The 17,156-nt window shown below is 42.4% G+C and overlaps 4 protein-coding genes and 1 non-coding gene across 5 annotated transcripts; 3 read left to right on the top strand and 2 right to left on the bottom strand.

Annotated features, from left to right (window-relative positions):
• Positions 1-3,019, top strand: ATNIH1004_006235 (putative cytokinesis regulator (Byr4); the record flags this gene model as incomplete). Its single annotated transcript, XM_033570870.1, has 2 exons — positions 1-2,398; positions 2,451-3,019. The coding sequence occupies 2 exons, from the start codon at positions 1-3 to the stop codon at positions 3,017-3,019; spliced, it is 2,967 nt and encodes a 988-aa protein (XP_033426902.1).
• A 6,526-nt stretch (positions 3,020-9,545) lies between these two features.
• On the top strand, positions 9,546-10,025 carry ATNIH1004_006234 (uncharacterized protein; the record flags this gene model as incomplete). The annotated part of the gene is made up of 1 exon (XM_033570869.1): positions 9,546-10,025. The coding sequence occupies one exon, from the start codon at positions 9,546-9,548 to the stop codon at positions 10,023-10,025; it is 480 nt and encodes a 159-aa protein (XP_033426901.1).
• A 2,111-nt stretch (positions 10,026-12,136) lies between these two features.
• Positions 12,137-12,684, bottom strand: ERD2 (ER lumen protein-retaining receptor; the record flags this gene model as incomplete). Its single annotated transcript, XM_033570868.1, has 3 exons — positions 12,137-12,427; positions 12,477-12,499; positions 12,663-12,684. 3 exons carry the CDS (start codon positions 12,682-12,684, stop codon positions 12,137-12,139), a joined length of 336 nt encoding a protein of 111 aa, XP_033426900.1.
• A 564-nt stretch (positions 12,685-13,248) lies between these two features.
• Positions 13,249-14,880, bottom strand: ATNIH1004_006232 (uncharacterized protein; the record flags this gene model as incomplete). Its single annotated transcript, XM_033570867.1, has 2 exons — positions 13,249-14,800; positions 14,858-14,880. The coding sequence occupies 2 exons, from the start codon at positions 14,878-14,880 to the stop codon at positions 13,249-13,251; spliced, it is 1,575 nt and encodes a 524-aa protein (XP_033426899.1).
• Positions 14,881-15,096: 216 nt separating this feature from the next.
• Positions 15,097-15,214, top strand: ATNIH1004_006231. The gene has a single exon. It is a non-coding gene; the product is annotated as a tRNA-Met (tRNA).
• Positions 15,215-17,156: the final 1,942 nt, after the last annotated feature.

Here is a 17,156-nt window from a genome sequence, read left to right as displayed (position 1 = left end):
ATGGAGCCATTGACATTGCAAGTACAGCATGGTCAAGAAGAGGCGATTGAGTGTTGGGATAATGATGGTGATTTACAATGCTACGAGGACATTCAATTACGGACCGCGTCAAGTGCTACGTCGGTGACAAATTCGTCTATCCGCCTCTCCGGTCATCGGGATTCCATATCCTCCCGTCGCTCTGCACGCTCTGATATTGACTCTACAGGTGGTGGCGACGAGGACTGGCAGGTTCAGCTACTCGACGACGAGGAATCTGTCAACGAGGAAGCTCTGGCATCCGCAAAAATTGCAGGAATTCCATTACCTAAAAGTATTCCTAGGTCTGCTCTTGTTGGGGGAATTATAAGGCGCCTTGGGCCTAGAAGAACGAGGGATGACTTTGTGGATGATTGGTCTGACGATGTGGAATTTCCCGATCCCGATGTCGTTTTGGAGCTGAAAAGTCCTCAAGTTGCATCTTTTCCCGAATCACTCCAGCAAATTGGCTCTACAACGGCGAGCCCTGTGAAGGCTCCTGCTTCACCATGTTGGAGTAATAATGTGACGGTTCGCCTGCGGTCAGCAATAGAGCATTCGGACGGATCTCGAGTTGATTGTGATGCCGGCGACGTTGAAGGAATCCCTACAATCAGGCCTACTCTGTCCCGCCCTCCACAACGGACAAGCGTTATCAATGATTCAATGCTTATTAAAGAGAGAGATGCAACTAGAGTTTTTGAGGACTTTGAGGAGGACATCGAACTACCACAGGATGACTTTCTTAGGCTTCCTTCCCGCAAAGTCGGTAATGCAAGAAGTTCAAGTCCCTGCCCCGAGGATTTCGATGTGGAGTTTTCTGAGGGTAGTATTGGAGTTCGATTTGGTGGCACTGCAAGAGACCATCGATCTAACCCAAGCTCATCACTTGTAAGCCCCAGTGTATCTAGCTATCTGACTGGTGAGAGTGATGATGAAGGTCTGGATGGCCTTGTTATTCCCGAAGGCCCATTGGACCTAGACAAGTCTATGAGAAAGCGGCATGAGTCCAGTACTTTAAACATGATGATCCCAGAGTCGGCACAAGCTACTCAGGATCCAACCGAGCTAGAGGATTTTTTCTCTGGCTTTGAACTCGAAAGCGATAATATGTTTGATACTCGGAGGCTCTCGATAAATCCAAACGTTAAATGCAAGACGGACCGCATCGGGAGTCCAGGGCGACGGTCAGCCACTACACTCACTTTCACAAATACAACACCTTCTCCAAGGACGAGAATTCCGCGCCTTTCCGGCCACGACCGTCAGCATTCTACGCACCTTGAAACTGTTTCTGAAAGTGGTGCCCCTCTATTAAGGTTTCGTACATCTCTCCCAAGGCCTGGTGGTCACTCGTCACATACGTCCGTGCCTACTCTGCCCCCTTCTGAATCTGTCTTAACATCTCCGAGTTCCACGACCCCGAATCGGCGTCCGATTGGGACACGGTTTGCAAAAGACCCTTTTTGTGGCGAACGCTTTTCTAGTGCAAAGCAGTCGTTAAAAACGAAACGATCGTTGCCAACAATGAGGAACTCAAACTCAGCAGTGTCGACATCGTCTATTCAAAGCACTCGCCAAGATTTTATAGGATGCCCAGCCATATCTACCACCCGATCTAAAACGCCTACTGATCGTATTGGGAGCGATAAAAAGTTGTCAAGTCGTAAGTCACGGATGCCGTGCATTCCACCTGGGGCCTCGGAACATCAGCCACATCACGCTAGCGTTAAAACTTGTCGATATTCCCGCCGTACAAACTCGGATAGCTCTAGCGAAGTGATTATCGGGCAAGGGTCAGTGTCCCACCTCCCGCGATCGAGTCGTTTCGAAGTAGCCGGCAGTAGTGCGGTTGAACCGACTTCAGAGGCTCTATTCACGACTACCAAGCGGACTCTTACTCGACCCGCTCGCCGGCGAAACTTTGGCGACGGAACTGAGCTAGGGTCATTTGACGATTTACCTACGTCTGCCTTAGCGGAAAGTAAATTTGTCAAGCATCCCTCCAGTCGTGGGGTCCCGAAGTCCCTGAATAATAAACTGAACCGAAGTGAACCAATTCCATCTAGAGCAGAACCCCAACAGAAGGTACTAAGTACTACACCGAAACTTCATAAGCCCACCCCCAGGTTTGCGCGAGATACAAACGCTTCGAGGAACGCAAGAGAGCAGAGAATTGCTTCAATGACTACTGTTTCGAAAATTCGCGACGGTAGCGCACTTACTTCCCTTAGTTCAAACTGGAAGACTCAACAGAATATAGCACGTGTTCCTTTAAATTCAGCATCCATAAGAAACAAGAAAAACAGAAATGCCACGGTACCTGGATGCAGACCTCACTTGATCAAACCCCTTGGTACGGGTGTCCAAGAGCGCAAATGTAAGATCAGTTGCTACTTGGTGTGTATGAATTATGGAACTAATTTTATCAGCTATCAACGGCATGCGTTACAATCCTGCCACTTTTCGTTGGGAAGGAAACGAAAACTTAGCATATGAATTAGATACAAATCCTAAATCGCCAAAGCCATCACCTGCTCTGATCACTAACATGGGTGCGATGCAAAATGTGCAGGTAGTTGGTAGCATGGTATTTGATCCACAGCGCATGTGTTGGCTCAAGTTGGCGCCAGTTCAGCCCGGGACAAAAGGCGTGATTGCTGTGCAAGATGAAGATGATGTCTTTGCCGGTCTTGGAGATCTCGAAGGAAAATCTGAATGTTCCGGCCCACGAACATCTGGTGCTTACGATAATCTTGGCTTTGCTGCAAGTGGTGATGATCGTAGCTGTGGTGACTCATCGGACGAGTGGCCCATCACAGAAGAATTTGATGTTGGCCCAGAGTTCATTCGACGACAACGTGCAGAAGAAGAAAAATGGAGGCGAAAAGTTAATAAGTGGGTCGATTTTGATCGCAGGAAGTTGGGCGACAGCTGGAGATGGGCCATACGAGATCTGGTAGGATTTAACAGCACTCCCGTTGAACTCCGGAGTGGTTAGTCCAATTTGCGTATCTCACCTCGGAAGCCGGACTCGGACTCCGTTAATGATTGGGAAACTAAAGAAAGGCTGCGATATAAATTGAATATACGGCCGAATGGTCAGTGCATACCAGCTTTTATACATAGTTGACTAGGTGTTAGTCATAGCCATCTAACTGGGTTGTTGTGAAGTTTCCACATCAATTTGAGCACGATAAAAGGCACGGCATGTTATGACCCTGGATATTAGATAAAGAGAAGTTCACTGTTCTGCTCTACACCCCTTTAACTTGTTATGTTTGTTGTTGCTGTTCTACGGTTTGTTTCGGTGGCTATAGAAAAAGTCCAGGTTAATATGCACCTGCTTAATATATATTAGCATATATATTCACTCTTTGTTCATGGTAGATAGCTGAGGACATTCTTACTATAGTCAAAGCAGAAGTTACATGTTTCTAGCTTGGATATGGTGTAACCAAACACACACTGCATAGATACAGATGAGTTTATGGCACCAGATACTACTTAATTCCTCGCACCTATTGTCTGACCAAAAAGGCTATGCATAGGTTTGGTTGGTCTTTCTTGGGATTATATTCTCAACATATTTAACCCCCTGGTTTCGGTTGGTTATACTACAGATCTGCAAGAGATAGCACCTTAGTAAATGTGTGTACACGCGCTGTGTATATTCTTTCCTCTTCCATACCATACTCTTGACATTCCCAAATCAGGTAGCCTTTTTTTTTTTTTTTTTTTTTTTTGGAAAAAAGGTTTCAGAAACCGTCGTTACTCCCCTCCTCCCTCCTCCCTCCACCTTTTTGGTGGGATTACGAGGTCTTATTCTATACTGAAGTTTGTCAATGCTATAGTACCCAGCTAAGTAGGTGGATGGTGAACCTGGATCCTAATCACAGAAGTTACAGGCCGATTCTGCGCCACGGACAATTTTTGTACGCCTGGCCAACATTCTTTTGCCTTTTTTTTACTGAAAGCTTGGCGTATTTCATATTGCACCTCTTTAGTCTAATTCCCACTACAGTACTCCGTACTCTGTAGAATAACCTGCTGTTGATCTATCTATCCAATCTGTCTAGTCTCTTTTATATAGTATAAGTAGTGTATAGCTGGATTCTATCTTTTTCTAGCATTTTGCAACTTATAGTGTACACAGGAGATTACGTATGGAAGGCAACCAAAATAGTTATATACTCCGTACTAGTACATAAGTTGTAAATAGAAACAACCTACTACTACTGGTAGTGTGGCTGCATGCAATATAGTAAAATGCAATTCTGACAAAGGTCCACCCAGTCTCCCAGACAACTGCAAACCTACACAGCAATGATGTGACTAGTTCAACAACCTCTTAGCGCCGAGACAAACTCCCGCCCCATCTGGAACACTGTGATCCTACATGCAGCTGTTTTCGGCCACCTTTCCATTATCTATTCTCCTTGGCCCTGGTAATGATGTTGTTTGTGATACGACATTAATAGATGAAACTTTAGCCAATGGTACACCACCGCATCAGCCAACTCATTTATGGAAGCAGTAGGTGGGATTTCGTACAAACAATGTAATGGAATACAAGCAGCCCCTTTGTTGTATCGCTTCAATTACTGGGGCCCGCATGTTCAGCAGATTAAAAATGTACCTCAAAGGATGTTTCCTTCTGCATTTAATACTTGCTGCAACAACCTCTACTATGTAGGTAGACCACAAAATGTACCATAGCACAGCCCTCCGTGCAAATTTTCTTAAGCGGATACTGAATGTTTACACTCTCTAAGTTTAGTATGGTTTATATCCAAGCCAGATAGATGTGATAGGTGTTTTTAGAATGCACATATCTTCAACTCTATGTCAATGTTTAAAAAGGTTCCCACCCATCAATTTGAGACGGTTACTTCCTAGGCCGGTAATATATATCCTTCATATGCAGTTATGTATTCATCAACTGCCACATAGAGGAGGAGGGTCTAGAAAAACCTAGGTAGAACAACCACCTAAGTAGCCTGTCGAGACAATGCATTCGACCAACTAAAAACCCAGGCTTCTACCTAACCAGTAGTGCTACAGTAGATAATAGCAGCAAGATTATAGCAGATAAGAATAGAAGAAAAAGGATCCAGTAATGTGAATCTTGTAATAGGGTAACATTTTTGTGTTAAGACAGCGAGGAATGAATAGAATACAGTACGGAGTACTTTATACTAGCAGCCCAATTATATTGCAGGAACCTAGTTCACCAGGTCATCAACCTCCAGGCAATACAGTACAGAGGTGCACCAGATATGGGTGAACCCCTGTAGGTCATAAATGATAGTAGGTATAGAAAATACCTTATATGTACTATACATACACATCCTATACCTTGACTGCCTAGGTACACGGATCACGAATACATAGATACCTACGCCAGGCACCAATAATAACATCCATATGGTGTTTCTCTATACTAGATACCTATTTACCAAGTGTATACCCTATAACTATTATCTTGCGGGAAGTATGAAGGGAAAGAAGTAAAATAGGAGAGAAAGGTAATATCTTGTGCACTACAGTATACTGTGGCATATCCATTTCAGAGATCCAGCAGTGCCAGCTTCCTCGATGTGGAGTGGTTGCAGGGGCTGTATATGCCTCTATATAAAAGAATGAGGAGGGATCAGAGGGAAAATCGACTAATCAAATGGGGTTACAGCATCCTATATATATCTACTACAACCCACACCCTCCACCCTCAGGCAGTGGTGTAGGGAATTAAATATTACAATGAGGCGAATTTATCGATCTGCTATATTAGTCATACAACATTGGAGGGCTAACGTACTCCGATCACCAACTGCGTGCATATAAAATAGCACTTTTTATGATCTTAATATATTAACAACAACATAGAGTTATAATAAAAATAGAAGTCTTCCTTGATATGCAAATAACTCAGAATGCTTATATAATTTAATTAGAATTTTTTATTTAAATGTATTTTTTGAAATATAATAAGCTAGAAATTCTACAGGGTTCTAGGCTTGGTATCTATATACGTGCTATTGTATTATTATATATTATAGATTTTTAGGCCCTCTTGACCTGTTGTTGCTTACATATTAGGCTGATTAAAAGTGCTATTTCATATGCGATACAGAGGCGCGCTGCTCGGTGATCTGCACAGCTTGGTGCAGCTTAGAGATTGAGTACGTTACCGTGAGTGGTCACTTGATGCAGAGTCAAGCCCGACAGGCTCTTTTTCCCATACAAAATTAGCAAAACTAGTAATATTAAAACTATTCTAGCTCAACCATTGTTTTACATAATACTATATATATTTATTATAGATGCTAAAATCCTAAATTTTTATATAAAGCAATAACATATTAGATATATTATTTATGTATTAAATTTTATCCAGTCTTAGAATGCTAATTGCCTAGCCATGTGATGAATCTACTTGGCTGGGTAGAGTATCATTAACCGTTCAGCTAGGTAAGATAGTAGAAGAGAATATCACTATATCTTATATCAAGATATTTTTAACTAATCCTTGATTTGTTCTTCTTCGAAGATCAATATAATATACAGAACGCCCATAGATAACGATACAGTCATGAGATCATGACAATACATCAACGCGTCATTAAGATACTACTGTAGCGTAAATTCATCGTATACGCAGCTTATCAATAAAGATTCAGGACCCGAGCTTGACCGATTCCCGACCTATCCTTAACAAGCCAAGTTTGATTTTAACCCACTGTGTACATGCTATATCGCTAATCACACGGCCGGTTAGGTAGGGGATTGGGCGAGATTGTATAACGCTATAAGCTGTAGGGAGAGTCGAATAGGGGAAATCCGAGGCGGCCCCTGGGGAGGACTTCAGGGAATTTTCTTGAGTCTTGCGGAGTGTATTGCCTAAGCCATCTTCTTGAAGTGTCCCTCCTCTGATCTGCTACCTTAAGAAGCAGACCGCTATTTAACCTAGTGTCTACCAAGGTCTTCCAGCGCACTGCCGTGAGATCCCATATCGTGCGATGTGTGATCGTATGATATGGGATCATGTCTTCTTCGGAGTGCCTACGTGTTTGTTGTAGCCATATTCGTTAGGCACTGTGTCTTAGTCATCCCCCATAACTTAAAGTTATATGTTTGTTAGTTTAAACCTTACCGCCCCTGGGTGATGGGTAGAGCATGCATAGTCTCTGACCAAAAATGCTCTATAGAACGGAAAAAGAAGAAGAATATATAGAATTATCATTAAAAGTGGTTAGTTAAAATAATTTAAGATGTATATTCTTTGTCATGAGTTGAGCGCAGTGTATTGCTCACGCATGGCCCGAATTCGCTACTATATAGGCCGCTAGACGCGACTGATCAAAAGATCGACTAGTTGTTTTGTACTTTTTATGTTCAAATGGTTTTTACCTCTACTAGTGCAGAGGCAACCGAACCTTTACATTTTTTTTACTGGTTTTATAAAGAAAAATAAAGATAAAAAGATATAATAATTTTAATACAGAATAAAAATTTAGGATTTTTAGTATCTATAAATAAATATTTACATTAATATATATAAAAATAGTGGAGTTAGAGTAGTTTGAATCTAGCAAGTTTTATCGACTTTTTATGCGAAAAATTGTGCGCCAGATGGGAACGAGCGTCAGGTGATCATCGAAGTAACTAACTAGCTACTTGTACGTAAATCCCCGTATAGTCTCGTGCACTAGCACTAACTATGGGACCCTGCAAGACAGTTGCTAGCACCCAAACTTCCATGACATTAACCAGGTCCAGATGGTGAGCTGATGATAACACCCCTGTATTGAAAAACCAACCCCGTAGAGATATGTGCCTACAGGCCTGTATATCTACACCATATTATGATAAATATTCCAGGAACAGCAACGATCATATTTGGAAAGCCATCTGCAACTAAGTGATGCTAGCCACTCCTATTGTCAGCCTGTATCTATGTCTGAATGAATTCTTGACTAAGGCGGCCTTAGTACTACAGCAACCCGGCAATTTAAGATGATTCACTAATTCTTTTTTAAAAAAAAAGCCTTCTGTTGTTACATCACTTATATGGCTCTTGTGGGCAAAACACCAATGCTTAGGGTGGGCATGCATGCAAAAGAAGTATGACCACATTGCTAGTAGGCGTGGTAAGCACCTCCAGTGCACTTACACCCTCCCTCTTCCTTAAATAAATGAGGGTCGCAGATACGGCACATATAGTGAATGAATAACTGGTCTTCAGTCTTCAGTACGGCTAGCTGACACCCCAAAATGATTGATGTTCTTAAACTGTAAGTATTATTCTACCTGTATAGGATTTAATTAGATACATTCTCAAAGGGGAAGCATCCGTCACAATCAGCGCAGATGAAAGCCATTGACTGCTTAATCTTTTGCAATATGGGCCGGCCAACAGCTGCATCAAATGACAACCAGATGATATGGTTCGTTGTGCATACATATGTAGGTTTGTATTTATCACTGCTTGGATTTCCCCTCTTGCCTTCTCCTTTTCCAATTCCCCGCCTGCAGGAAAGAAGAGAGAGAAAAAAAGACAAGTTTCTACATTCTTAAAAAGAGAGCCATTGGCTTACTGAGAATATGCTTGTTTGCCCCATTACAGTATTTAGTTCCTATTATCTCTTCCAAGATGTTTGATGCTTGATGCTTGATCCTTGTCAGTTCCACGAGACCCCTGATTGCTTTTGTGTTTTCTCTCACTCTTTTTTTTTTCTCACCCTCTTGTTCCTCCACCTGCCCCCATTCCTTGTTGTTGTCACCCCCTTCGATATATTTTCTTAGTGCTTAGTTTCACTCACTCCATACTACTGTAGACCTTTTATTTAATTATCTGCGCTTGTACCTTATAGAAATAAGGATCAGACCCATATTTGCTACTGCCCTTCATGCCCTTCTTTTTTGATTATCACCCATATTACTTTTTGTGCCTGTATGCCTGTATGCCTGTATGAAAAGGAGTTGCTTGGCCCATTGTTCAGGGATCCTGTCAGCTGTGTCTGCTTCATACAGACCTGCCTGTGGTTACCTTGCATCCTTGATGTGTAGGGTGTCATGGTCCTGTGCATATTACACCAGCACTCTGTATGCCGGCCATACTGCGCTTTATATGAGGCATGGTCAATAGCATCTGGACATTTAACCTGGGCTTGGTTGCCCTTTCTATCCCTACCTCGATCTTGTAACTACCAGCGTCCTTCTCTCTCCTCTCTTCTTGTTTCTCCTGTCTTCTTTATTCCTCAAGGCCTGACATTTCCTCAACATTCCTTTCTTCCCTTGGCACTTTTATAGCAGCCCTGAGTTGCAATCCTCATTCTGTCAAGGGGATCTTCGGTATTTAGTAATCTCTTACCCTATTTTTGATCTCTCATTGAACCTTTTGGTGATGCACCAGGAAATAGATCTGTATCTCTCAGAGTCCCAAGGAATTGAATTGGCTTTTGTGCTAGAGCTGTTTTGCGAAGTGCTCAGAGCTTCTTCAACCCGTCTTCTTCCACTTATCTATGATGAGTGGCTTTGGAAAGCGTGGCAATGATGGTCACGAAAACTATATCGTGAACCATCAAGTTGCTCTTCCAGTTCCATATAATCATGGGGATGGACATGAGTTTAGCGTGAACGAGCCGGTGACCTATGGTTTCCCTCAATCTTCTTTCAACTCTTATACTTCACACTTCACTTCTCCTTATAATCACCCAGTTTTAGCACCATCCCATATGCATCATCTCTCTCCACACCATTCACCGAATCACTCTATCCCATCAACACTGGAAGTTACGGCTCTGCAGCACCAATCAGTGCAGTACATGGCCCATAATCGTTATCTTCAGACATCAAGGTATCTGCCTCTTCGTGAAGCTCTCAGTGAGACCGACATTGAAAGTCAGGATTCTCGAAATGAAAATACGATGCTATCAGAGCCAGTGATTCCTCCACTGGACGGGTTCCCAAATGTAAGGGAATTTGACCAACTGATGAAAAGGTAGATCTCTCATAATATTATTCGGGATGTTGAAGAAGTTGGTCGTGCTTACATGAGGTTGGGACTCCCTATGTCTGTTCATTTAGCTATGTCGAAGATCTGTCGGTAAAGAAACAAGACAAGGCTTTGATTCATGCTAAACGAGCACGAAATATAAAGACGGTTTTGCTGGATCCTAAAGACACTGCTATAGAATCGGCCCAATTCAGGTATGTAACGCTATATTACCATAAATATACTTGGCTCTGTTGTCTTTGATCTTTATCCGAAAATTCCATGGAAGCTCTATATCAAGCATCGCTAAGAAGCAAGTTCTTAACCAGATTCTGGGTGAAAAAAATGTTCAAGCTCCAAACAGTTGGTAGCGTGACCACAGATGTATGTATCTGCCCTTACATTGAACGGCTAGTTCAATATTGACATGGGTATCTTTATAAGTACACAAAGATGATCTGCCATGAAGGAAAACCAGTGGCTATTCGGGAGAAACTTTTCAAGATTCTCACGAAAGCCCATCAACAGTGTCAACATGGTGGTAGGGATAAAACTTCGGCCCAGGTTCGGCAGATATATTCATGGTAGGTAATGTAATAGACCATCCTCCAACCTCCCCATTATTTATGTAAATCCCTGTTTGCTATGCTCTGATTATTATTCTAATCAGTCTGAAGGGTCCCAAAAGAACTCATTTCACGCTTTGTGAAAATCTGTCCAACCTGCCAAGTGCGCCGTGGAGGTTCGCGCCTAACACCGCCTAGCTCAAGAAGAGGCTCTCCTTGTCTCAACAATATGCCTCGTTCTCCTAAACTTCCATCGTCTCCTATATCCAGGCGCGAGTCTACTTTAAATGGCCAAGCCCCGTTAGAGAGGTCACAATTTGACTATTTCAACCAATTCAATGGCCACAGTGGCTGGACAGATAGTCATCGGAATGTACATGTGCGGCAGAGCCCAAACACCGGTCCAGTGCGCTCATTCAGCTCCACCACACTGGGTCATCTGCCCAGCTCTGTGTCCACTGCAATAGGTCCGTTTCATGGGGAAATGCCTGTGTCATCGCCGCAGGTCAACTATAGTCCCGGGTATGCATCCACTACACATGGCTCTCCCAGCCATTGAGAGCCTTAAGTTTCACAAGGCGACAATTACACAGCCTTCTGTTGGGAGTGACTAGTGTCACGTCAATATCACTTTATATAGTTTGCTTCATGTCAATCTAGTATATGAGAATGCAAAAGCCAACCGATTCCATGCGGACTTTTCAATGGAAGAGTCTGGAGAGAGCAGATGCTTGTAAAGGGAAGAAAGAGCAGGACTGTGGACAACCTTACAACCCCGCGTTAAATGATACACATGCATGTACCATTATTGTTTGAATTACTAGTATGCCTGTCTATAGGAAATCAAAAGCCAGACAACTAAGCATATCCCATGAAACATACGGAGTAGATAGCGTATATTATTGGTATACGCCCTGTGCATAGGTAAAGCTTTGCATTGAGTAAAAATTCAGATTCATATAGTGCCTACTAGTAACATGCTACGTGTTGGCTTTTGTAAGTTCAACACCCGAAACACTATGTCAACAGGTATAGATGAATAGAATAGGTGTAACTGTAAGATAATGGACACTACAAGCCAAAATAGCCCAGCGGGCCCAAAGGAGCAAATTCTAGTTCCTAGAATTACAAAGCAACACGACATCTAAATCCAGTTGTTCCTTTCCACACCCTCTCCAATGTATTGGTCCAACTCTTCGTTATTGCTCAAACAGGGAGAGAGAATTTTTTGCCTTTCATGACCCTTTCAATAGTTAGTTATTTTGTCGAGCGGATGTGGAAAGTGGATTCTTACTTAGTATAATAGATATAAAAGAAGTCCGAATAGAGGAGTGTTTGGACGATGCCTGCTATGACTGGTCTAGACTGGAAGTGTTGTTCTGCGAAGTACCGATAAATCCAGTTCGGAATGTACAGCGCTCGATATAAACCCAGTGCAAAAAGGTAGTGAGTTGTAATAGTGTCAGCCTCCCCCGTACGTTGAAGCATGAAAAGCTGAGGGAGGATGGCAACAGATTCAAGCCAAATGGAAAACGTCCAAAGAATCTTCGCTTCGTCAGACTTCTTCAACATCTACAAGACTAACAGGACTGACCTCGGAAACCCTATAGTCGTGGGGGAAAGCAATAGCTAAGAAGGCACTAAAGCCTAAAAGGTACTGGACTTTGAAAGTATCAAGATTCGGATCATGCGTAGGCTTGTAGTCGTTGAGCATAAGATAAATTATATAAGCGGAAGAGCCAATGAACAGGATCTTGAAGGTCGTATTGTATAGGGAGTCGGCGAAGGCCCAGAAGAGATCTGAGTGAATTAGAGACAATACACCGCCAATGATCGCATATGGAATCTAACCAAGGTAGCGAGTCACAAACACCAATAGATACAATGCTTGCGACTTGAATGACAGTCCGGAGCAGCTCTGAAAAAGTTGTCAGGATAAGTAACACAGGTGGGAACAAGCACATACACTCGAAGACTTCATCTTATTTAGAAGAATGAAAATAGAGGCGAGATGGGAAAAATCAGCTATTTAGAATATTAAGCAAAGCGAAACGCAGAGAAAAGGGCCAGTAAGCGCTCACCTAAAAGCCTGAAAACATTCATTGTGACCAGGGTCTGCGACTTGGGCAATAGACTTGTTCAATTTAAAGTTGTAACTATATCATCGAAGATAGAGGAGACCCGGCAGTCACAATAGTACACCCAAGAATTAATCGCCATAGAAATCTTGGATAGCACTGAGGATCCAGTTGATAGGAGGGGTGGAAAATCAGTCGTTCCAAGAAGTACCAATGTTGACACGAAGCCTCAAGGACGGACGGGCAAGCTCTGTGCCCCACAGACTATGCATAGCCCGAGATCCACTATGCAAATCAACGATGCCGCCTCAGTCGTCCCTAGTTCAACTCCGTACCAAGGGCATTTAGTTTTCAGTAGCTTAGCCAATTATTGTATCTATCATTTTTGGTATTGTTAAACCATCGAGTCTATTCTTTCCTTTGCCACCACCACTGCTTTTGATTCAACTTATCATTCCGTGAATACCCAAATCTCTACAATAGGAGAGCAAATTAATTAATATTGTAATAGACTGGAAGTAGTGCGTACATTTAATATCATTTATTTATCATCCCAAAAACCATATCCAGACTTTCCTAAGTTGGCTCTTTAAAAAACAGCGTTCGCATGCACATTTTCACACTCTGTTATACTTTGTAGATGCCCTTCTGCTAACTCGCTCTTCAAGGCACAAATAGAGCTCTCTCTATCAAATTTGTCCCAATCCCTAACCCCAGTTCGTTTATACGTCTGGATGTCCGCAATCTGCTCAAACAGCCGGTCCTTGTCTGCGTCTAATTGAGAGAGTCGCTTCTCAACGCTAATATCCATGCTAGATGAAAGAAGTTTTCCTCCTGGGACTATCGAAGAAAGGCCCGCGAAGTAGCTCGTATATTTTGGGGTTCGAGGGTATGATGGCGTTGTAACGCTATTTTGTCGATATGCAGCATGGCGATGAAATTCGGTGCTTGGACCCAATGGCAAATGACTGCGTGGACCGGAGGGAGGTATATTAGAACTGGCTGACGAAGGCCCACGTCGCGCTGTGGGTCCCCATATACCCTCTTTAAAACTCGGACCTCCACGAGGACGGGTTGGTGCCGACAGTAAAGAAATGTTCAACCCACGGTTTTGGGAAGACAAGGACTTGGGACCCTGCGAAGGGCCAGATGGGGGGGATTCATTCTGCACGGCATTGGAGGCCGCCTTGGGGCAGCCTGGGGGACATGCAACATTTAACTTACTGTATTCGGTTCCCGCAATATCAACAGATTGGCCATTATCTCGCTTGTCAAAGTCTCCTCTAGGGGTTGATGGAGCATCCCGGCCAGCAATTAGAGTCACATCCGTTACATTATCTTTGTTTGGATTGGGGGTACGGCCATTAATGGGAGAGTTCTCTGAGTTCCTGTACGGCTGCTGACGGTTGATAGGGTGAGAACCTGGCGATCGACCGCTGGTATAAAACATGAACGTAGTAGAGAATCTATCGGTAAACGGTGATGACCGTCTTGACGTACTTCCAGATTCAATAGCTGAATTTTGCATCGATGCGACACCCCGTGGTGATGTCGATCCTCGCTTGTGGGAAAAATTATCCACAATGTAACGTTCGCGACGACGCTCCTGGAGAGGGCTTCGAGGGCGGAAGACAGTTGGTGTGCGAGGTAAACTTTCTCGGAACGAGCCATCTCTTGACAGGGAATTAGATCTCGGGTATTGATCAGCTGTAGTCAGTGCAGGACGCTCTCTTCTAGGAGGCCTGGAGTCTTGGGCGTGCGGTGATAGCTCTCGGTGCCGTTTAAAGCCAGTCCGTCCGCCAGAGATGTCCCGAGTCTCGCAATATGGCGACTTCGGACGCCATGAAGTTTGTATGGGGGCACTGGGTCTTCCTTCTCGCCGAGGGGACTGGCGTCGCTGAGGTGAGCATGCTTTCGTGTAGGATTTGGAGATGGTATCCCTGCTATGATATGGGGGGCTCCGAGATGAACGGCGCCTAAAAGCTGGAGGCGAACGACTGCGCACACGACCGTATATCCGAGATGGCACCCACGTATCAGCAACTCGGCGGGGAGACCGATTTCGGGGAGATCTACTGCGTCGTGAATAGCTGCGAGAATTTGCTGGACGATAGCTTTCTCCGCCGCGGTGATCGTCAAATCTTGGGAAACGGGATTAGCACAATGATACTATTCCGGCCATAATCGTGATAACACACCTTCTATTGCGGTCCCAATCCATTAGTATAGGCCTGCTCTGATTCTAGGCTATATATTAATACACCAAACCAGGATGTACAATGTATGCGTTGTACGTTGTATGTTTAGTTGATAATCGTGGGAAACATTTCTGAGAATAAAGTATAAGATTTCCTAAATATATGAAAGTTTCAGTGGCAAATATTACTTGGCAAAGAAAGCATATAATATCAAAAATTGCAATTTATTAATAACAGGTGTCTCCATGGTCTAGTTGGTTTTATGACGGCGGTCTCATAGTAATGCACAAATGCACATGACAGCTCATCCAAGAGTTGGATATCCGCAGGTCACGAGTTCGATTCTCGTTGGAGGCATTTTTTTCCATATCCAGAACATTTTGTTGCCTGGATATAGAAGCTATACAGAAGATCGAAGGCCTATATGGTCACTATTTATCACTTACATATATTATAATATTATAAATGTCTTTATGATAAATATAAATATAATGCGTTGTTAGAGCTACCCCCCTGTCTGTTAGAATTCGGAGTTCGTGTCAGAATAGTTAAACTGCTGATTGGGCCATTTCTGACAAGTGCGGTCACGCGGCGGTTTTCTGTGGCCCCTCACCCTCGTATTGTTTTGTTTTTAGTTCTTCAAGCGATAGGTCTATCAAAACGCAATCCAAATTATTCATCTAACCTCATGCCGTGACACTATAAATATTTAAATATATTAACTTGTCCTTTAATAGTGCCTTATTAAATGCTACTGTACTTTTTATATAAAGTACATAGCTGTGAAAGGGGCAGTAAGCCACGGTATATGAAAATCTTTTACTATCTATTATTTCTTACATGTATATACAGGCTTGGCAATGATTAATCCGAACATTATCGATTTGATTACCACTATTTTGTGTAAAATTTGCATTTTAGCCTTACCTTATACTTAAATATAGTAAAGGTTTTATATACTATAAATAAATATAAGAGTCGCATATTTTATAAGTATTATAAAAAAATACTAAGAATTGGCTGAGTACTAAGGGATCAAACCTTGGGATAATTATCCCGGATAATACTAGATAATACAGGAATCAGCCCCACTTGTTTTTTTTATAATACTTTTAAAATATGTTTGCCAAGCTTGCTTCCAGGAGGACTTCATTTCCTGCCTGTAATTTAAAGTCAAGGTCTCGAAGCGAAAATCAAGAAGCGGGTTGAAAAGGATATAAATACTAGGTTTAACAATACAGATAGATCATATAAGCTGCGTGGGAGCCAAGGAATAAACAAAAATATCTATGGCTAGAGAAGGCTTAAATTAATGGCTAAAAAGCTCCAAACCAATCTTTAATGGCATGTTTAGATGCTTTATATTTTGAATGGCAAGCTTATTATATAGGAGTGGTAAAATCCATGTATTTTTCTGCTCATAAGAATTCTACGCGGTATCCGGAATATGGTAGACCGTCTTATTTGTTTAATTATATAACTTATTTTATAGCTTAATGCCCTTCGTTTGTATTTTAGGTAGCTGCGAAGTCTGTGAGGTGGTAGCGATGTGGACAGTGGAGGTGCTCGGTAAGTTCGGATTTTGGGGATAAACGAACCGCCCGCCTGATGATAAATTTATCATGATATGTCTCATAATAGTGCTAAAGTCTCTACTTGAATTATAGCCTTTTTATATGTACAAATATCTAAAGATATAAGCCACGGAGCATAGATTGATGTCTAATAATAACAAATAGAATTTAATCTATTATATCTCAATTAGTATATATAAAATCAGGCCAAAATAGCCATGAATATAGTATTTAATTATATTATTTTATAGCCAACCTGAATGGACATAGAGCTACATGTTTAATATCTCCCAACATGCCACCAAGGCTTGCTAAAAGACATTTCACGCAGTATTATTTTCCCACGACACACAATTTCTGATTTAGGCAAGTTAATCCTATTACTCTAGAGGAGTCGAGCCATGACATTAGTAGCTTTGAACAAAAACAAAGCACAGAAACTATTAGAACAGATACCTGTTGTCACTTTAGAATAAAACAAGCCAATCTGACAGACAAGAGAAACAGATACACCAGAGACTATTATTGAGAATAAGTTACCAATGAACCACATCAGAGATGAACACAGACCAGCTATGTCCGGTGGTATTTGCTAAGTCATTGCATCATAAATTCCAATAGCAAAAAAAGTGGCCTGTTGGATGAAACGCTAATAAACATCACAATCATACACTAAAACCAAAGTTGGAAATCAATGTGGACCCTGGTACTGCTGTTGGCACACC

This window comes from Aspergillus tanneri, assembly GCF_003426965.1.
Source record: "Aspergillus tanneri strain NIH1004 chromosome Unknown AapTan_4_pilon_pilon_pilon, whole genome shotgun sequence".
Classification (NCBI taxonomy): domain Eukaryota; kingdom Fungi; phylum Ascomycota; class Eurotiomycetes; order Eurotiales; family Aspergillaceae; genus Aspergillus; species Aspergillus tanneri.
The sequence above is the reverse complement of the archived record's forward strand: the minus strand, read 5'-3'. Positions and strand labels throughout refer to the sequence as shown.